A 22,711-nucleotide genomic window follows, 5' to 3' on the forward strand; every position below is an offset into this window, starting at 1 on the left:
GCCAGATGGACACACAAGGTCATTTTCCACCCTCCTCTCTTCCAAAGCCCTTCTCACAATGGTTTCCTTTGGTACACTGCTTGCTGATGACAGTAGGCAGAAAACAGATATTGTCCATGTGGGACCTGAGTTGGTCTTCTGTTCTTTGCCTGTATTGCTGCTTGGTTGCCTACCTTTTAAAATCTTTGGTACATTCATCTGGGATTGGGAGCTCTTTGAGCAGAGACTGGCTATTCAGAAACTCCTGTGAACACCTTAATGCTTGATCTGTGATTGATGCTTCCAAACTGTGCTATGAGGCTGCATCAACACACCTTACCTGTTGGAAAATACCACTGGCACACGAAGTGACATGAAAGTCACAACCGAGATAAGAAGTGAAACCGTTTATTACAGCTGACTCACAGGCGAATAGAAATACCAGCCATTAGCACTTCAGAAGAGGAATCACTGCAAGCCCTCAGCTCCTCATCTTGCAATAATTCTTATATCACCTGTAGTTACAGGTCAGTTCTTTTGCATCACTTTGCATACCTTGGCCTAACGGTTTCAGCTGAGAGTAGCTCTTCAAACAGGTCAAGCTCCTGGGCAGACATGGCTGAGACCATGAGCAGGAGTTCATTTGAAAACCATGGAGCGTAGCCCTTTGCTTTTCCGGTTTAAACAGAGATACAACAGACATCAAAGGAGGATGCAGTGTTGCTGGGAAATGGCATATTAAACAGCTCTTTAGTGGAAAAGTGCTGTAATTCCTACCATATCTTACAAAAAAAAGCAACAGAAAGCGTATAAATGCATCCTATATATACAAACAATACAGCACAGCTGTCTCGTAAGCAGGGATTAGTAGAAGGACATTGTTACAGAAATAGCACATATTTTCCCTTGGGAAACTTAAAACCTCACAAATACAGTCCGTTCAAGGCCACAGAGAAACAATGTGCTGCTTATGCTCTCATTTCCATTCCTAGTTGCTGAGATATTGACATTTTTACAAACCTTGTTTCTGTACATTTTCCATTTTGTTTAAAAACTACAAAGCTCTTGGATCAGCATACTTTTTCAATTAAAAAAATAACCAAATGTATTCCCACCACATTTACATTTTTGTATCTCTCTTACTTGGTTAAACCAGACAATTTGAAGTTATTTTCACTCTTCAATGTAATAGCGTAATTGATGGAGCAATACCACTATGAATTATTTTAGAAAGAGTTTTAGTAGAAAACATAAGAGATTCATCTTAAACTAGTTTAATTTAAACAATTCCATGACAACAGCTGGGGACATAACTTCTGGCAAATGTGGATGCAAATTCAGACTGGTAGATAAGATTCAGTGAAATCAATGAGTTGCAGCTGCTGCATCTGACACAGACACTACTACATCCAGCCACCTCTTTTTAGATCAGAGGCAGCCTGGGCACTAAGATAAGCAGCCATCCATCTGTCTTATGGTAAGCTGCAACTGGACGTCAGGTGGCAACTGAATTCTTCACCACTCAACTTGCATTTTCTTATTTGTCCTTTTAATACTGATTCCTGAGGAGTTCAAGTGCCCTTTCTCCTCCCATGCACTACCTGTGATTGCCAACTGCGTGACGAAGAAGGTCATTCGAGATTTCCGCTTCCTCCTCCAGGTAGAGAAGAGCACGATGGCATTTCCAGCAATTGTGACAATAAAGAGAATCCAAAGAGTCACCAGCTGCTCTGTCTGCATTGGAGAGAAGGAAAAAAAAGCAAATTGGTAGGTGGGTGGGTAGTGACTTGGGTTAAACCAGTAAATTATCCTAGGATGAATGAAACAAGAATGGAAAAAAGGAGTGAAATGTGAGTTTTTTCTATTGATTTCTAATTATTTAATCTAAAAGAGATTCTCATTCTTTCAGAAAATACTTAACATGCATCACTGCTGGTGATGTTCATTCCAGTTTGAATTGCAGTGGCTGTGTATTACTTCTATCTTCACAAAACCGCTAGCAGTGTCTGTGTTCGACATGTAACACTAAAATGAGAGGCAGCCCTCAGTTTTCTTGTGTTGCTCCAGCAAGCTGTGAAACAACCAACTGCCTTGCTTTGTAAGGAATACTGATGGATGGGCTCCTTTGGAGAGAGGGAGGAAATAAATACTTCTCTCCTTCTCAGCTCCAGTGAGTTTGGGATCCTCTCCATGATCTAGATGTGCAGCAAGATTGAAAAGAAAGCATGACTCACTGTAAGGAAAAGTAAAATTGTGTAGCGAGCCATACGTGATGACAAAACGTCCCCTAGTGGTAATGTGTACAAAGAAAAGAAAGTGACAAAAAAAGTTATTCAGGCTCTTAGAGCATCAGGGTCCTCTGCCTGCAAGAACAGGGGCGTATGCATCCACATTTGCTTGTTTGCGTGCCAAATCTTCTTCCTCTTTTTGGCCTACCAAATCCCATTTGGTCCTCTCTAGATGCAGGATAGTTGTTTTTCAGTGGCAACTCTGTAAGTTTCCCCTCGCCAAGTGAGAGTGTGAAGTTTATGTTTTCTCCATAGCAGTCAGCCAGCTCTGAGCCTGAGAAGCACTGAGTCTGGTGAGCATGGGTTCAACCTGGAGAAAATATTTTGCATTTCTGCAAAATTCTCACCTATAAAAACCTGTCCTGTGTAAACCTGTACGTAGTGGCATGGAGGAAGACAGTTCTGCTGCTCTTCTGCAAAGACAAGTAGAAGAGAGAGGGTTTTTCACAGGAATAGTTAGGTTTGAAGGGCATAGATCAGGGAGGCTCAAGAGAAAAAAAAATCCTAGTGTATCCAGCAGCAATAATATACACATTATTATTAGAGTCAAAGAGAGAAAAGATACATATATGGCTCAGCAGAACTGGTAGTTATAAAGGTAAACTGAATTTCCATTAGGAATCCCTCTCCCAAGGCCTGCTGCTCCCAAGCATACTCCTGCCTTTGATGTTTCAGGAGGAGACAGTTCATATCAATGAAGAGCCTTCAGCCCCCTGCTCTGCCTTCTTCTGGCTTTCCAAAGCTTCAGATGCATTGGTCATCTGGACTCACAGCTTAGGAACTGGGATGAGTTTCAGGTTATGTCAAGACAGCCATTTGAGATCTTCCAGTTCCTGACACCAAACCCGTAATGTGGGTGCTAGTGGAAAATAGCAGAAACAGGTAAGGGCTGCAGCTGAAGAGAGATTCCAGCTGCTGGCCTTAGAGAAGTGACCCCAAGGCACAGTAGGGTAGCCATGGTCCCTACTTTACTGAGGAGCCAGTTGCGGGAACCAGCCTCAGCTTTGCTCCAGGTGGGTAATTAAATAATACAAGTATCTCTGAGATGAGTCACCATTCATCTCCCCTACCTTGGATACCCTGTCTCCACTGATTATAGAGTGACCTACATAAGACAACTTGTGAGGGCTGGATGCTTATCTTTTAGATAAAAAAAAAACCCTACCCTTTATTTAGGTGTCTCTAAATCTCTTGAATTTCTTGGAAACAAATTCCCTTCAAAATGTGTGGCAGAGACATGGTAGAACTATTTTTATGGGGATGCTTTACTACTTACAGGAATTAGTAGGAATTATTTTTTGGAAGCTAATTAAAATTTCAAAAGGTAAGATTTAATATCACTTTTGTCCTTGAAATCAGTTGCTTCTGCTTAGTGGTTTGTTGTTTTGTTTTGTTTTGGTTTGGTTTGGGTTTTTTGTCTTTTCAATTTCAGAAAAGATCTTTCACACAGGAAAAAAACTGAGAGGCAAGACTTGTTCTCGTTTTTTCTGGTAAAAATCAGGAGAGTATTTTGCATTGCTATATTATACTGGTACGGGTACGAACAGAACAAGGATCTGATACTCAAACTTTCTTATGATTCCTGCAGAAGAAATAGCTGTGGAGTAACAGAGACTGTGTTAGAGGGGTGTTTCCCCATCATAGGGGAGCAGCATATATGGTCAGTTTAAATCCCCTCCTGCCAAATTAAAAAGCAGTTTCTATTAATCTGTTTGTGGTAGCTGCCATTCAGAAAGAAGAGAAAAATATCTCATTCTTGGAGTTAAGGAGCTATAATAATAGGCAACTTAAATGACTGCAGCCTCTCTCAGTCTGTGTTAGCTTGCAGAATGAAAATTTCTGTGGTTATTAATGGGATGCCCATCATGATAAAGACCTTCACAGATGCTAAGATTAGAACTCAGAGTGATCTTGGTAAATTGGAAACGTGTACTGGAAAAAAACCAAGATGCTGTTCAACAGAGAAGTGTAGACTCCTGGCTGCTGTGCTTCAAGAGAGACAGAGAGCAGCGAGTTGACTGCAGTCTAAAGGATATAGCTGGGCAAAAAGATTGACTGAATTAAGTTGCTTAATCTAGCAAAAAGCAGACTGCAGGAAAACATGAACATATCCTTGAAGACAAAAAAGATTGACGTAAAAAAAAAAAGAAAGGAATAATCTTTTTTTCAGATCCACTGCAGAATGGCCAAAAATCAGTGAATCGAAACCACAGCACAGAATTCAGGTAGATCATTTAAAAAAATTGACTTTAAAATGTACCATGTATGTATATATATATATACAGATTGATTGAGTCTGTGAAACCTCCATCTGTGAAGATGTTAAAAACAACTATTAGATTAAAGAGATAGCCGATTGATCCTTGAACTTCACTCCAGCTGCATTTTCTATAATTTTGTTTTATTCATCGCTTTAAGGTTGCTTAGACATAGAAGTGTTTCATTTCATGTCATGTTCGTTCATCAAGCAAAAATCCCCTTTTTGTAACAACCCTCAGCAATGTGATTTACAAAAAAAACCCATTGTTTAATAACATGTTGCACAGACATCAGTGGCATTCTGGATAAAAACAAAGATAATAACATCTCCCAAGCCCGTGTGTAGAAGCTTTTGGCAAGGGCTGCTTTTGCAAAGGGCATTGCTAATTACATTATATGAGAATGCCGTGAGAGTGACTAGTGTCACACAGCAGTTCTTTTAGATTAGAAAAACTAAAGATGCTTGTGACTTAATTAAGGTCACAGAACAAACCAAAGTCAAGAGGATTTCCTTGGGTTGACTACAAGCATCGCATGTGCTGCTTTTCCACAAGACTGCCGTGTTTGGAGCATGGAAGTGGTTGACATCTGGAGGGCATATTCATGTTTTGCTAATTTACTTTAAGATTAAAACCAGCTTTAGTCAATGAAGCAAGCCTTTTCATGGGTGAAATGTAGGACAGAAAACCTGTCTGAAGATCGTGTGCATTTTCCTTTGCTTGCAGAAGAGTCTTAGCATTTTGTCTCTCTGGCAAATTTTCTGAATCCATAGGCTGTGATAAGTCTAGCGAGAGGTGTGTTCTGCTTTTTATTTGAGACAAAGATTATCCCTGCAAGCATCTTTAATCAAGACCATGGTTAAATTGTTTCAGAGACATCAAAAGACGATTTGACACCGTGATGCCATCCCTCCTTCCAGATCTCCCCAACCAACTTCCTCACTCACTCATTTCTCAGGATTTGTATCCCCTTTGTTGGGGTGCACCAGCTGTGGCTCTGGAATGGGAATATACCTGATAGCCCATCCCAAAGGAGGTGCTGTTGCTCATGTCTTGAGGTGTAGAAACCTTTGCCTGATATCAGAGCAGCTGGCTAACAGAAGGGGAGGTTCAGCTATCAGTGGACAAAACACATTTGTACTTGAATGGGAACCCAGCATGAAAGAGTTTTGTTCTAGCTGCTGAGGCTAGTTGGGAAACAGCCTGGAACAAATAGGTTGCCAGGTAAGAAATAAGCAAATAAACAGAAAAAGAGAGGGAGAGGCACTCAGTTTCTGATGTGACTGACTGGCCTTTTAATGTGAGGAGAGGAGGCCTATAGTGAATTCATGTCCTTGCTGACCTGTTGCCTTCCTGCTCCATGTCCTTGGTCACCGGGGTGAAGAAGAGGCACTCATCCCTCATATCACAGGTCAGTAGTAGCTTAAGAGTCTGAACAGCTTCTTCAGGCAGGTTGATTAAATTCTGGGAACATGCAAACAGTCATACTACTTGCCTTTGGTATATTTTCAAAATCATGTTTCTAGCACAGCCTATTGCAGCAATTGAGATTGTAAGTGAGATGTAATCATGGAGCAAGCCAAACAATTTTGTGAGGATGTTCTTCTTAACACATAAGAAGAACACATAAATCTTCTTGCTAAACTGAGGAACTGTCATGATCACAGTCAGGTTCACTACTAGTAGATTGCATTGCACTTTCTTAAAGGATGAAAAAAAACTTAGGAAATTCTTTTCTTATCCTCTGAAATAATCACTTTAATTGCAGGTCATGCAAGAAAATGGAGGAGTCTAGGTTTGCATTTTTTGATCCTGTTGTAGGAGATCTGGAGTCTTGAACTTTCAATACTGAAAATGTTCAGGACAGATTTACTATTTTAACAGTCCCCATTTAGGATGGAACAGAAAACAAAACAAAACAAAACAAAACAAAACAACTCCCCCAAAAATCTTAAGCAGGAAGATTAGTTTTCTTGAGGCAGACAGGTGCCATGCAGCTTGATTGATTCCAGTTGGGGATTTATAGTCAGTTTACCTCTAAAGCAAGTTGTACTTTGGATTGCAACACTGAAAGAAATCAAAGACAGACACTCATCAGTACAATTTAATTAAGGAGTCTTAAAGGTACTGACACAATCTCTGACATAATTCATAAAGTTTTTGAAAAATAAATAAAAAACCCTCTGTCTCATACTGCCAGATTCCTTCACAGCAGAAACCCTAGAGGAGTTTTCTGGGGTCTAACTGCTGCCTACAATTATCTAACACGAGGGTGCAGATGGAGACAGGTTCTTCTGAAAAGTGAACAATGAAAGGACAAGAGGCCACAAGTAAGAGCTGCAACATGGGACATTTCAATTAGATACTAGGAAAAAAAATGTCATTGTGAGGGTGATCAAACACTGGGATGGGAGCCCAGAGCAGGTGCGGGATCTCCATCCCTGGAGATATGCAAAACTTGAGTGGACACTGCTCTGACCAGTCTGACATAGCTTGAACTTGCTTTTGAGTGGCTGGCGCAGGTGACCTCCAGAAGTTCTTTCCTACCTGAATTACTGTGCACACACAAGTATGCAAAAGACCTGTTTTCTTCAGGAATGTACTTAAAATGAAAAGGTACTTATACAAGTTGTGTATTATTTATTGTATCATAGAAACATGAGCAATTCAGGTCTTTGTGGGAATATTTATGTAAATTAAAATCACTCTGCAAGTAAAGAGTACGGGTGTAAAGGCATGGAAACAACACAAACATATTAGTCTTAGGAAAAGGGACTTTAAAAGTATAAGACAGCATTTGTCTTATGCTTATGTGGAGGCCTGAGATGAAGAATTTCTACCAGGATGTGACCAGCTTGAATAATGAGCTATCAAAGAAAAATGTGATGCCACTGAAGGGATAATGACTATTATTATTTTTATCAGCTACAATATAAAGGTTTTTTTAACACATAAAAAAAGAACAAACTTAGTTAAAGTGAAAGTGTCAACTGGAAATGTCCATATTTCTTCTTGTGTTGAAACTTTCAACACAAGTTGGGTTGTGAAAAAAAACCACAGAAATCTCTGTTGGCGTGTAGGTGTATGCTGTACGTGTTTTACACATACTTTAGTTGTAGCTAGCAGTTCTGACTGTCTGGGAAGATCACTGCAATCTTATGCCCTAGTTGACACAAGCAGCAGAACTTGTACTGACCATTCCTGTAACCAAGTGTGTTTTGAAAGGTTGTTGTCCATCTAGCAAGGCACAACTGAGAAGATTTTTCTATACAGTATTCACAAAAGATGTTCCTGAAAATTTTGGCAAAGCCATTTGATTGACAATGAAAAGCTCTGGGAAAACTCGTGTGAAGATAAGAAAGACTAGAAAATAGAAAGTTCAAAGCTAAGTTTTCTATTTTGTATTTGAAAGTGCTTCCACTGTGATTGAATTTGAGAGAAACATTTGGGCAGACAACATGCCCTCTAGGAGGTTTTTTTTTTGGTAGCATGGCCTGGAACGGAGCCTGATTCAAACTGCATAAGTGCTAGTTCAGCCCCAGGTTTGCCTCTGGGACTGCTGCCTTCTCATTTCAACGGCAATGGTCATGCCTAGTAGTTTTCATATCTCCTTCTGCGCAGTGGCTGCTTCATTGAGATGATTTCTCACAAGCTAGCCATGTTATACTCCCAGCATACAGCTACAGGTCATTCTGGAAATCCCAGATGCATTGCCACATGCGATCATCACAACACATCAGAGGTGCTGGCAACAGTCACTTCTCCACAGGTCCTTATAGTCGGAAGAAGGGCACAGCTGGAAGGGACCCAAGCTGATGATTTCTATTCTGCCAAACTTAAGAAGTCATTTTGCATGAATTTATGTCTATATAGTATTGCATTCGTAGTCTGTGAATGTTAATGTGCTATATAGAGGAAAACTCTATAATATTTTCTCCCTTTTAGACCTAGGGAAACAGGCAACCTGAGGAAGCCCATTCACTAAATCAGGACACTTTCTCATGGAAAGAGGTAAACATGTTAAGATTACTTTCACTTCTTTTTGAAACATAGCAAAACCGTACCTGTCCTTTTTTGAATCTCCTTTTTTTTTTTTTTAATTATTTCTTAGCTTTGATTTCACCATCATGGTTGAGGCAGGGTCCTTTCAGTGCACAGCATTTAACTCATGTGAATTGCTGTGATCTTTCCAAGCTGAAGAAACCACTCCGTACCCTGCCTCAAAATCCTCCATAAGTGTGACTGGGATAGAGGACAAGATTTTCAGGCAATAACAAATGGTAACAATTCAATTTTACTAACAGATAGTTAATATTTGCCATTCTGCTGTGTCTTGGTACAAGATGAATAATAAATGGTGACAGTACTGTTCAGTTATTGCAGGATTTTTTTACCCGTTGCACCCTATGAAACTCCCACAGAATTAGACAAACAGATATGCCTGATTTTAATGTCATAAGGAAAGATACATTTTTCATGATGTACCTATCTATTTTTTCCTAGAACATTTTCAACATGAAGACATAATATTAGGTCACTCAATGGTTCATCCATAATTGTACGGTTTTGATAGCCCTATTTAAAATTGTGGAATGTTGTTTTTTCTTCATCACAAAAAGAGGTAAAATGACTAGGTATGCCTAATCGGTGCAACTAAAACCTCTCAAAAAACCTGCAGAAGTTAATACTTTTTAGGCATATTTATATGGGAGAGGCAGACAGATGTGAACCCTGTGTCTGTATGGACCATGGAGTTAGAAGTGTGAGGGCTGCTAGTGTAAAACTGCCCAAATCAATTGGCTCAGAGCTACCCGCAGTGGGGCTGTCATACAGCCAGATCACTTCTGCGTTGCATTTGAGCTACTAGATGAAGCAGCCTGGCCAGCAGCACTGCAGCAGCAGTTTCACAAGGAGATCAGCTATTACATTTCCAGTGCAGCATCTCAGGAATAGCAACAGTCATTATGGCGTATTGCAGAGGCTGTGTTCAGGAGTTCCTGACACTTTATTTGTGTAGACTTTCATTCTCCTCCTCTCCCCCCACCAAAAGATTGTGAAATTAGTTATAAATTATTTGATATGCCTATTTTTCTAAAATATATTATTGCATTTGCAGAGATTACTCCACAAATTTGACAGCACCCATTATTATTTTTCTATTATGTATTCAATGATGGGATGCTCTGTGAGGTTTGCTTGAAAATCAGAATGAACAATAGCATAGGAGAATGTTTTCCAGGAAATAGAGGCTTCTGCATTTGGATGAAATTAAAAGAACCACAGATTCTGAACCACAGATTCTGACCACTGATCCTAATTAAAAGAACCACAGGCTCTGAGGATACCTGGAGCCAAATCCTTGATACCCGATAGTCCTACAAAACAAGTCTATGCAAACCTTCTCTCCATGCGTTGGTCTCCTCAGTTCTTTGCTGGAGATGGTAAGCCCTGACCTTTGTAAAGAGCATTAGGCTCTGTGGATAAGCAGCATATGCTTTTAGATTTGTGCGTACTCCTGCATGGCTATGCAGTCCTGTTTAATATCTGAGCTACATGGGCTAAAACATGCAGGTACTGGGACTGCTACTGTGTTGGGGGAGGACAGTCAGAGAGTCAAATAGTCCTTCCTGAAACAAATTGGGAATTTAGATTATACATGTAAAATAATTTGTGATTGAGTTGATATGCATATTGTTCCTCCTGAGAGCTCTAACATGTCAGCGTCACTGCTGTGGTGATGCTGCATGGCACAGGGACCAGGGCTTATGAGGCCAGAGGGAGTGGGACATCAACACGTGGACCAGTGGTTGGGGTTTCCGTCTGGCAGGTGGGAGACTGGGGTTCTCAAAAACCCTTGGGTGTAAATGACAAAACCTTTGTGTCCTCCTGCACAGATGAGGGCTCAACTCTACACATCAGAAAACAAAATAAGAAAGTGCACTAGATCGTAGAACTCAGCCAATGCTCCTGAGAGGCAGGAGATGATGGTGGGAACGCAGTCCCGCTGAGAAAGGAAAAGCAGATGGGACTTTTCTCCTTTTGAGCACTCCAACCTTTACTTTGTTGTGTAAAAATAGGACATCCCATTTCTCAGCAGACCTCTTATAAAAGAGATGAGCCCTACTCTTCTCGGAGGACAAGTACATACTCCTACTGTTGGGGAGGCTTTGGGGCTGTTGGGAGCCCGGCAAGGGAAGGTTCTTCCTCCAGCCCTGACAAAGTTTCCCAGCCCTGTGGACAACTGGGCAAACCTATTCTGAGATTTCATCTTTTCTCCAGACAGGTTTCTGATTTGCATCTTATCAAGTTCACAGAGTTAAGAGGATCCTAAAGTGGAGGAAGGGCACTGGAGTTCAGATGATCTCTGTTCTTCAGGGAGTTGGTATTGGGCCTGGCCCTGTTTAACTTCTTTGTTGGCGACATGGACAGTGGGACTGTGTACACCCTCAGCAAATTCGACAATGACACCAAGCTGTGTGGTACAGTCGACATGCTGGAGGGAAGGGATGCCATCCAGAGGGACCTTGACAGACTGGAGAGGTGGGCCCATGCAAACCTCATGAAGTTCAACAAGGCCAAGTGCAAGTTCCTGCACCTGGGTCAGGGCAATCCCAGGCACAAATACAGCCCTGAGGAGAAGGACTTGGGAGTGCTGGTGGACAAGAAGCTCAACGTGAGCCGTCAATGTGCGCTTGCAGCCCAGAAAGCCAACCACATCGTGGGCTGCATCAAAAGAAGCATGGCCAGTAGGTCAAAGGAGGTGATTCTGCCCCTTAGCTCCGCTCTCATGAGACCCCACCTAGAGCACTGCGTCCAGCTCTGGAGCCCCCCAGTATAAGAAGGACCTGGACCTGTTGGAGTGAGTCCAGAGGAGGGCCACAAAGATGGTCAGAGGGCTGGAGCACCTTTCCTGTGAGGACAGGCTGAGAGAGTTGGAGAACTTATAACAGCCTTCCAATACCTAAAGGGGGCCTAAAAGGAAAGACAGGGAGAAACCCTTCAGCAGGCCCTGTTGTGATAAAATAAGTGATGATGGTTTAAAATAGAGGAAGGTAGATTTAGATTAGACACCAGGAAAAATTTTTTTACAGTGATGGTGCTGGAACACTGGAACAGGTTGCCCAGAGAGGTGGTGGATGCCCCATCCCTGAAAACATTCAAGGCCAGGTTGGACGGTGCTCTGAGCAACCTGCTCTAGTTGAAGATGTCCCTGCTCCTTGCAGGGGGGGTGGAACAGATTACCTTTGAAGGTCCTTTCCAACCCAAACAATTCTATGATTCTATGATTCTTTTCAGATTACTGTATTTGGCAGAGAGCAGTTGACACTCACTTAGAGCCTGTTTGCACACAGATTAAATGTATATCAGGAAGATTATAAAGGGGTGTAATGAACTCTCCTTTGGCCTGGGACGTTGGAGCTGTAATTAATACCAATTTGCACATCTGTTCTGAATTTAGTGCTGACACAGCCAACAGGACTTCTGATGCTTGTCATTTAAGACAGTAAGCTCCCTGAATGCTTCATGTAAAGGCATCCAGGAAGAAGTACAGTCTGGGCTTTCAGGGACCATTTGCCATAATACGGCAAGAAGACCTGAATGTATGTGGGCATGAGCCTTTGCCCTTTCCAAGGGAAGCAACAGCTCATCTTGCATGCTGTGTGGAGTGTGGGTGTACCCAGTCCTGCCCCAAAGGCTGTGACTCTGTACCTGAAGAGCCAGCCTAGTTAGCACACATGTCCATGGCCCCAAAGCAGACCTCATGGGCAAAGCCTTGGCTAATGGCTGGCAAAGGAGCTATGGTAATGACTACCAGAAGGGAAACATGCATTCCTCCAAGTGGACAAAATGCCCCATTTCCCAGCTCAAAAAAAAAAAAAAAAAAAAAAAAAGGAATAGACAGAAACTCAAATGCTTCTGAAATGTAGCACTCACAGCTCATGCCTTAACAGAACTTTTTGGCACTGAAATGCTCTAGGGCACATTATTTTACTTTTGTCACATTGCCACCACAGTGTAACACAGACACTACCTTAGGTGGGTACAGGCTGTCCTTTTGAAGCATGGGAGGAAAAGAAGAAACCAGCGCATGCCCACGTAGTTTGAGCAGTATATTGAGGTATGCTATGTAACTGTCATTGAGTAAAAGCATTAAAGAGTCGTTAACTCAGGAACTGCTCCAGGTAGGGGATGAGTGTCACTCCCTCGTCTCTATTTGTTGGCTTAGATTGTGTTTTCCTATGACCGCTTTGGTAAGATAGGTTACACCTGTGTTTCCCAAGAAGAAATACCTTGTGTACCCCATGTTGGACTCCTGCAACCCAACACACAGGCTCTGGAGTCAACCTGTGCGGTGGCTGTTTCATCCAGCTTGCCTTTACTGTAATTCATGGACTACAAGGTGTTTGAAAATCCCAATAAAAGGCCAAAACCCCATTTGTAGCTACCTTTTGAGCACTGAGCTTTAGTTTTTGATCCATTCAGTCTATTCCAAGCTGAACCTTTTATTGCTTTAGTTGCTTAACCACACCCTTGTGAAGAGGAAGGAGATGCTGCTCAGCTTGCTGGAAGGGGCAAGGACAGGGCCACAATGTGGGCAGCACTGGTGGAGGATGGCTAACTGAGTCAGCAGCTATCTGCAGCACCTTCCACATATGAGCTTTCACAGAGAGGTGAAATTACTGGCAGGGAGCCCTGTCCTCCCTGCACTGTTGTCATCAGAGCAGGTCCTTTATCCCCCTTTTCCTGCAGCAGCACCAGCTGTCACTTGTCTCCAGAGTCAAAATATTTCCATGCCTATCAACAGCTAGTAATTGATGTGAAATCAGTGAACCTCCTTGCAAATGTCATGCTATATATGCCAGAGCTAGACATCCGTCAGAGGAGTACAAGTCTAATGAGAAGCTCTCAGCTAGCAGAATCAAGTTTCCCTTAGCAATGGAAATGCATGACTATCCATGGTTTCCTAATTATTGTAATTTACTCAATCTCCCCTATTAGGGAGCATTTTTCTGCCTAAGGACTTCCTAATAATGGAATTGATTGTGACTTTTACCATGATAAAATACTACTCCCATGACATTGTTCAGATTTACAGCCCTGAGTGTGGAGAAAAGAAGGAGTTAGAGAGAAAGTTGTTAAAAATATTTTGCTTGTTGCTTCTACTTTTTTTTTTTTAAGAGCATTTTAGGAGTCTGACATGGAGAGAAAAAAAAAAAAGAAGAAAACAAAAATTTCATCCTTGGAATCCCACATAAGAAAGTACTGTCTTATCAAGAAAAATAAATCTATCAGCAGCATGTTAAAGAGACATGAATTAATAGCAGAACTACAGATCAAGTCTTTCCTTAACAGGGGTGGAAACCTGTTGTAATTCCACTGATTTCACTGGCATTGTATTGGAGCACTAACAATCTCACAGAAACCCAAATTGCCTCTGCACATATCCCCTTTTACTCAACATATTGTCAAATGTCTTAAGTGCCTGTATCTTTCTGGCTGAAAGTGATCTCTCTGGTGCTGAGCTCCAGAAGGAATGGCAGAGTGCTCCTTGTCAGACTTTTTAATAACTTGAACTTAACTTGTACAATGTGCCACAACAGTAAAGTGACATATGACATGCAGCATGAAATTAAACAGTGACAACAGGCACAGAAATCTGAAGGAAAGACGGATTTCAGTACCTCTTTCATCTTTTTCCTACATTCACATACTGGAAGGGTGATGTTTGTTTGGGGAGACAAATGAATACACTTGTCATGTCATTCAACAGCATTCACTACTGAATGATTCATCTGGTGCATTCTTAACAGCCGCCTTCAAGAGACACTGCATTCCCCATTCAAGTTAAAAACAAACAAACCAACTAATCAGAACCTGTCTCTTGTGATTAAAAAAAAAAGCAAAAACAAAAGCAAAACCAACAAAACCCCTCTCACTTGTGTACAATGTTTGTTGCAGCTGGAAAATTGAAAAGAAATCCCTTATGCCAAGATGATGGCTATAAGAAATTACATTAAAGATGTGTTAAACTAATACAAGCTTTTGATTAAAGGTGCATATATAACTACAATACCTCTATACAAAAACAGTACTGTCCCCTCTTGGAAGGAGATACAATTGGCTAAGACCTGAAAGTCTGAACTCTAATTCCTACAACTATTTTGTTTTTCAGTAAATGTCTCACACATGCTGCCTGCTGTCTTTGCAGGGGGGAAAAAAACCAAAATACAAATATCCGGGCAAAAAAGTTCAATAATCCTAGTTGTCTCCCTGCAGAGGTGCTGAAAATCCACCAAAGCTGCAAGCATCTGAGAAAAGTAACGCACACCTTAAGAGAATACCTTAAAAGAATAGTAAAAGGATCCCCACTCCTCTTCTGCTACCACTTCAGTGAAAGTCACCGTCTCGGTGCAGGTGGCCAGGGTAAGATCCAGCCAGGTGGTGCCTCCCTGGGAGATGCTGCTGGCTTCTGTGGGGCTGACCTCCATCCCTGGATTTTGTTTGAATTGTCCAGGTGCTTGTTTTTGCAAGAGTTAACGGCAGACAAGCTTTTCCTGTAAAAGCGCAGCAACAAAGCCAGCTTCTCACTGCTCCACCGCTGGCTACCAGAGGCGTCGGGCTTCAGTGCAGCTGAGTGATGGGGGCGGGGGGGAGAAGCCAAGCTGGCATCGTCCCTTTGAGCTTTCCTTCGGTACAACTCTGACGACAGCTGTCCACATGTTCTTTCCAGCAGCAGGAGGGGCAGCCAGTAAGAAAGTCAGCACACGTGGACCTAGCCATGTGCCTTGTGGACTCTGGATTGTCTTGCGCTCCAAGTTGCCGGCTCTGAAGTCAGACACACCTGTAAAAGCATGGAACTCCTGCGTGAAGCTCAGGAGCCTGGCAATTTCACTCAGCGGCTTTGCTTACTTACCCGAGCTCAGCTCACTTTGATTTTCATTACCTGCAGAATTACAGTACATCCATATACAAGTATTAATATACTCTCCTGTATCAGCAAAACCCTGTTAAGTTTTTAGGCTTAAGTTATCACAATTTCCCTCTCAGTGTCTATCTGACTTCGGAAGTTTTCTTTACCAAGGAAAAAAACAAAACCAAACTATAAATAGGCCTTTGCACTTACCATTGCAGAGAGCTCAAACCTGCTGCCCACCCAGCTCAGGCAGTGATTTCTTTGCCACATGGAGACCCTGTCTGGAAAGGTACAGCTCCTAGGGATTGCTGGTGTCACTTTGACAGAGGCTCAAGGACACTTCAGAACAAGGTAGTCAGTTATCTTTCTACTCATGGATTTTCTGGACAATGAGGTCACTTAACCTTCATTAATTTGGATGTTTCTCCTGTCTCTAGCGATGTTCCTCCAGGTTTACACCATGAGAGTGTGCACATCTTCCCTGACTGCAGTGCAACATCACATGTAAATCCAGAACTTGTTCAGTTTTGCAGAGATGCTCCTGCCTCAATATCAAATGCAACCCTAAGTAGAACATGACGTATTTTCACAGTTAAGCCGCTCAACTAAATTTCCCATTACTTGCTCATGGCAGAAACCAGTCCCATGCTTATGCATGTGCAAGCACGGATGGCCATGGAGGAGCTCAGGAGGCATTCAACTCCTCCCTCTGGCCAGCACAGTGCATCTTCTTCCCAGCTGCTGGAGCAGGGGTCTCCACCACGTGTCCACAGCATCTGTGCCCACCCCCACCTACATGAGCAGCAAGAAAGGGGTGGCTGCAAGGGCACCCCCTTGCAGTGGTAATAGCAGGGGATAGGGGCACAAGCAGTGAAATTCGTGACTGGGTTTTGACCCTGAATCCTTCAAGTTGGGACATGTCTGGATCTGTGGCTTTGGACCAGGCTTTTCTAGGGACTGGAGAAACCTCTGAGGGTTTGAGCAACGTTCAGACATCTCCAGGAGATGCTTGAGTCATCCAGAGGGCGGAATCAGTCCAGGCCCACACAGATAGTTGGTACCAGTCATGAAGAGAAAGGATCAGCACTGATCCGTATGCACCAGTGATCAAAATTTAACACCAGCAAATAATGCATAGGTTGAATGTGATCAGATAAAAAGAAATGTCCCAGAACCACTACATTTTGCTGAAAACTATTGGGAAAATGCTCATTAATGTATTATCCAAGAGAGGGGAGGAAATCTTTTTGAAGTTTTTTCCAACTGATTGTTCAGGTCGACTCTGAAACTCTGCTATGAAGTATTTAGGTAGCATCCAAACTTCTTCAAAGCATCCTACTTCTTTTTTTTTTTCCCTTCTTACTTTGCTTTCTTATATTTACAGGACTCTCTTTCTTCAGGTTAAAAGTTATTACAGTGAATTTTTTTTTTAGCAGTCTCATTCCCACAGAGCTGTTATGCTCAAGCATATGTCGTAGTTCAGCCCCGATCGGGACCAGACTACGCAGTCTCTCTCTCACTCCTCCCACCTTCTGAGAGAATAGGAGGAGATGATGTAAGAAAAATGGCTCGAGGTTTGAGATAAGGACAGGGAGAAATCCTTAAAGTTACCGTCACGGGCAAAACAGACTCGACTTGGGGAAAACTATTCATTTATTTCTAAAATTAGCAGGAGAATGAGACAGGGAACAAGATAACCTCCCCCCACCCCTCCCTCTTCCCGGGCTTAACATTATCTCTACTACCTCCCCTCCTGAGCGGCATGGGGGGAGGGAAGGGAATGGGGGTCGCGGTCAGTTCATCACGCGTTGTTTTACGCCGCTGTATCATCGTCGGGGGAAGAACTTCTCGCATTCCTCCTCTGCTCCAGCATGGGGTCCCTCCCACGGGCCACAGTCCTTCGTGAAACTGCTCCGGTGTGGGTCATCTCTTCCACGGGGTGCAGTCCCTCTAGAACAGCTGTCCCAGCGGGCCCTACACGGGCCACAGCCTCCTTCAGGCCTCCACCTGCTCTGGCGTGGGGTCCTCCACGGGCTGCAGGTGGATCTCTGCCCCTCCGTGGACCTCCATGGGCTGCAGGGGGACAACGCGCTCCACCATGGTCTTCACCACGAGTTGCAGAGGAATCTTGGCCAGGAGCCATGTTACTCCTCCCCCTCCTTCTTCACTGACCTTGGCGTCTGCAGCCGTTCCTTACAACAGGCTGGCAGACGCCTCTCAGGATCCTTTTTACATCTTGTTCACTTCCTTCTCATCTCCTCTCCACTTCTTGCAGCCAGGCTGGGCCGAGTTGGGCCCAGTCGGCTGCCCGGCGGGGGGCCAGAGGGTGAGGCCTGCAAGGCCCACGAGGCTCACACCTCTCCCCCTCTCTGCCCCCGCTCAGCTGCTTCATATCTTCTCTTTTTCTTTTTCCTGTTTTCCCCTACTTAAATACGTTATCGCAGAGGCATTATCATGGGACATTCTGCTACCAATTGGCTTGGCCTTGGCCAGCAGCAGGTCCGCCCTAGGCCCAGCTGAGTCCACTAAACAAAGGGGAGCGACTTCTAGCAGTTTCCTACAGAAGCTACCACCTTAGGCCCCCCCTCACTAACGAAACCAGAACAGCATATTACAGGCACTAAGAGGCTTTTCAGTAGTTACACCGCATGCCAGATAGTGCACAGCTCTCAGGACTAACCAAGAGTGACTTCTCTTGTGGCTTTGCCAGCTACTTGCTCTAAGTAGTGCTTGTGGTGTTATAAAAGGGTGTTACCATGCCCTGCTCCAGCACTTTCCAGTTTACACAGCAGTAATTCATGTCTTCCATTACTATTAGCTTTTCTGTCTTTGAGTATTTCTCAGTCAGTGTCACTGCCCTGGTTTGTTGATCGATGGTTTTGCTGAAATGCTCTTTTCTTTCCATTTAGTCACAGAATTTGAAGCCATAGGCTGTCCATGGTACCACATCTAGAATTAAGCTAATTCACTAGGATACAATGCTTTGTTTTTAAACCTGTAAAAAGTCATGTCAGCACTCCAAAATTTGGTGTTCAAGGTTTATTCTCCCCTCACCCCACCCTGAGATTAAGCAAACTGTTTGACTATCTCTGCAATGAATGGTGAAATAAAAGAGTTTAATGACTGAATCTCAGAAGCTTATAAAAGGCAAGATCAAATCCTAGCAACTCCTCTGTGGAGAAGGCATAGCTGACTGGTTCCTACAACCGACTTTGTTGTTTTCCCTCAGCTGGGACATTGAAAAGTCTCTGAGAACTTTCAGTGCTTCAAGAAATTGAGACAGATTTACAGAGAGAGAAATTGAGTCTTCCCTCTCTTTTAATATAAAATGCTCTCAAATCTTATTCTAAACCAAAATTTTTCTAATGTATAATAAAATGTGATACTACTTTCTTAATATATTGAATGGCTGTTTTTAAAGTCACACTTTATTATTATACCACAGGAAAGATTAAGCAGTTTTGAAAATAATCTTTAAATGAAGATAATGGATTATTTGGAAGAAGAATAAAGAGGACTTGTCTCAGAGGCCACTTCATTGGCCACTTCTTATTATCGTGGTCTCAAAAGCTACACAAATTTAGTTTTCTTAAATATAGTCTTGAACCACAGGACCAGAAAACCTAAGTGTTGTAAATGACTCCAGTGAAAGCTGAGGAGAATACACTCCAGTTGCAGTGTGTAACAACACTGATATCTTCCATGTGCAGACACATGGGGGGACACCTGCAACACATATCTTGTATTTCCCCACAGTGACATGATTTTGCTTACTGGCACGAGAAGGAACACTTGCACAACTGCAGAGAATGAAATCCAGAGACAGATATGATGAGATGAAGGCAGGTGCCTCTGGAAAAAAAAAGACACAATGAGTCGAAGTTCTTAAAGATCAGGTACAAAATAGTGATTTTGATTATTTAACCCAGAAATTCCTCATGCAGAGACTCTGCTCTTTCCTGCACCGCAGCTGTGAAACGCAATAGATGGAGATGGGTCATTTCGTACACTGCGGTGTGGACATTCCATGTCAGGCAGAGGTGCTGTCTCAGCTGTTATGGACATTGCTCTCCAAAACCCAGGAGCAGTAGGAGAGGGGACTATGCAGGAATATGTAGATCCTCCTATGCTACCTGTTTCCCTATTTCATCTTCCCTGATAGAAACTGTTGTGTGGCAGTATTTGTTGTACATGGTGTTGATAATTTGCCAAAAATCAGCCAGTTCTGATGTGTTTAATACTTTAAAAAATTAGACACATCTGAAATGGACAGAAAATAACACCTGCTCAAGTCTGTATTACTTTTCACAGAGCATTTATAGTAGATTTCTCTTTGCTGCATATGGGCAGTATTGGGAGTAAATCGAAAAAGTATTTGGATTTTTGCTGTTTGGAGTTTCCTGCACCCTGGAGTAGTTGGACATAATCATATTAAATGCAAAGAAATAAAAATAATGCTATCAGATTGCAGGAAGAAAGAGAATGAGATATTTCTTGCTTCTAAAAGAATGGCAAGTTAATTGTGTTTCTGTAAAAAAAAAAAAAAAAACAAACACATTCTTATCCAAATCCATATATGCTGGCCTTGGAAGAGGAAAGTTTGCTCTCCCCAGTGCATAGCCCTTCTGAGCAGAAGCTAAACATCTGGGGCAGCACAGAGGGGCTCAGCTGCTGACTCCATCAGCGCAGGACCACTGGAAAGCTGCATTCCCACATCCCCGTTGCACAGGAAAGGAGCAGAAATTACACATTAGTGACAAAATTCCTGTCTGGAATAACGTCATTTTTCTTTAGCTTTTCCTAAGCAGCAACAAGCATTGTTGCTGTTGGCCCTGTATCTCCGGAGTAGTGCAGATCTGTTCATCACGGGTAGGAGATACCCAAATAGGCTGATGTGCTGCCCTCAGAGCTGGGACCGACCAAGGCTGCAAGCATCCCCGCATCCTGGGCAATGGCTGGAAAGGGATGATGCCTGTATTTCTGGACTCTTAGAGGTTGGTGCTGTGTGTGAAACAAGGGAGCCCCATATGTGCCTTAGCTAGTATGTAACTATTCCCCCTGCATGTGCACTCACAGTTTTACACTTTTTTTAACCTCTCAAGGTGGAAACAACATCAAGTTTCTAAAGCTTCAAAGACTTGAAATAGCAATGATCTTTTATGAGCTAAATAACTAATTCTAATTCCCGTTCTTCAACTTTCTGAATGAAATAGCTGTAGCTTAGGTTTTGAAGATTCAGGGGACACGGCAAGATTTCAGAAGCTAGTTTCAACCTCACTCCCAAGCATTTTATTTCAGGATCCATGATGGCTGGGAGCCTGGCGGCAGCATGTTGACTCTGCCAGTCTCAGTCATCTCCAGGCTGCTCTTCTCAAGCGTGTGAATCTCAGCTACCAACTGCGGAGAATCCTGGGTTATGACTCTGTCCCATCTGTGCCACACAGGTCACCTCAGGCCACGGGGCTGACAGCCCACTGTGTTCATCAGTTCCCCAAATTTCTGAGTTCTGGAGTTAGAAGCTGGCAGCTGGAGCTGAAGAGCCTTTCCCTTTTATGGAGAGACTTCTGGTTTTTTTGTTATCCAGAATCTGAACAATTTATAAATATTAAAGCCTTCACAGAATGAGGTGACTGCTCTCTGCTGGGCTCCAGCCTGGTCTCTGACCTGTCAGTGTCTATCCAGCTTTGAATCAGATCCCCAATCAGCCAGGAAGTTGATTCTTCCTATTGATTTAAATTTTGGATCAGATCTTTTGCAAAAGTCTGAATTCTACCCATAGTAAAGTACTGGAGTCACAGCAAACACAGAGCATTTTTATAATAGTAATGATAAAATATGAGCATGTTGTTTCTCTTCCATAGATAACTTAAAAGGAGATTTTTTTTTTACATCTTCATTACTGTTTGCAGTCAATACAGATTGCTTCATTTTACAAAAAGGATACACTGTCATTTATCTGTATTTGCTAAGAAACTCTTGCAGAATAAGGAATCCTTAAGGAATTATATTTGAAAAGAGCAAGCAGATGAAGAAAACATGTAGGAGAATGCCATTAAATATGAATATCAAGTTAGCGGAGCCGTCACCCCCTTTGCTCTGTTCCCTTCAATATAACTATCAAGAAAATAATGTATTTCTATATATTTATATATGATTCTTCATTCATTCAGTCTGCTGTAGAGCAGGATTTCTTCCTGTTCAGTGACTGGAATTGCAAGTAGCTTTAGCAAAAAAAGAGACAAGCCCCATGCACTGAAACAAATGCTTGATAAATGTGCATTCCTATAAAATATTGAGGCAGTCAACACAGTCACTTGGAACATTCCTACTTGGAGCTGAGCAGGTAGCCAACATGTACGGCATCCGTCAGATCCTGGCAAGTAGTTATACATAGAGATGCCAATAGGTAGGTAGGTAGAATAAATTCACAACTCACTGTCACCAGAAAGATTTTTCCTTCAAAATCTTCCGCTTCCAATTGCCAAGGCACTGTTTGCCCTTCTCAAAGCGTCAGTGTGCCCACTGCAGCTGGAAAGGGAAAGTAGCTCAGAAATAAAGCAGTGCTGCCAAACAGGGAAGGTGGCTTCAGGTGAGCCCTGGTCGGCTCACTGTCAGCCTGCTCGACCACATCGCCCGGCAGACCATGTGCTCATTAACAGGGTGATCGCAGAGAACAAAACACCAGCCATATGGATGTCCTGTCCTCCTCCCTCCACTTAAGGTCCCAGTTAACTCCAATTAACACTAACGCACATAGAGGAGGGGCAGAGAGGCTGTGCAGATACAGGTGCTTGTTCCCAGTTTGTCTACAACTGGCATCAGCAGCTTGTTGTGCATTTATAGTCTTCTGAGCTGTGAGCCAGAGCCTCAGCAGGGACAGAGCTCTGTTTCATGCAGTACAGGAAAGCCAGTGGTGGAAAACTGAGTTCAAAGTTTCCACAAGCCAACTCCTTGCAGTGTTTTAAACAACCACCATCAACACATAATGCCTTTAACTTATATAAATAAGAATAATTTTCAATGCAGCTTTCATACAGTTACTTAAAAGCATTTTTCTTTCCTTTGCGCATATTTAATCGAACTAAAAATATTTAACAGGCAGTTGGACTAGATGATCATTGTAGGTCCCTTCCAATTGAAAATCATTCTATTCTATTCTATTCTATTCTATTCTATTCTATTCTATTCACCAATTCTAATCAATTCTTAGTTCATCTTAGACTACAGCATGGGGATATCACATCATATCTGCTTTGGGAGATAAATGCTTC

At 42.6% G+C, this 22,711-nt stretch overlaps 1 protein-coding gene across 1 annotated transcript in view; it reads right to left on the reverse strand.

Annotated features, from left to right (window-relative positions):
• NPSR1 (neuropeptide S receptor 1) overlaps positions 1-15,015 on the reverse strand; it is a 61,384-nt gene extending 46,369 nt beyond the window's left edge. Inside the window, exons 1-2 of the mRNA XM_086741471.1 lie at positions 14,869-15,015; positions 1,581-1,713 (exon numbers count right to left, since the gene is read on the reverse strand). Of these exons, the coding sequence (XP_086597597.1) occupies positions 1,581-1,713; positions 14,869-15,015 (280 nt within the window). The remainder of the gene's footprint in view (positions 1-1,580; positions 1,714-14,868) is intronic.
• Between the last annotated feature and the right edge of the window lie 7,696 nt (positions 15,016-22,711).

Source organism: Chlamydotis macqueenii, chromosome 2 (genome assembly GCF_036417535.1).
Source record: "Chlamydotis macqueenii isolate bChlMac1 chromosome 2, bChlMac1.mat, whole genome shotgun sequence".
NCBI lineage: Eukaryota > Metazoa > Chordata > Aves > Otidiformes > Otididae > Chlamydotis > Chlamydotis macqueenii.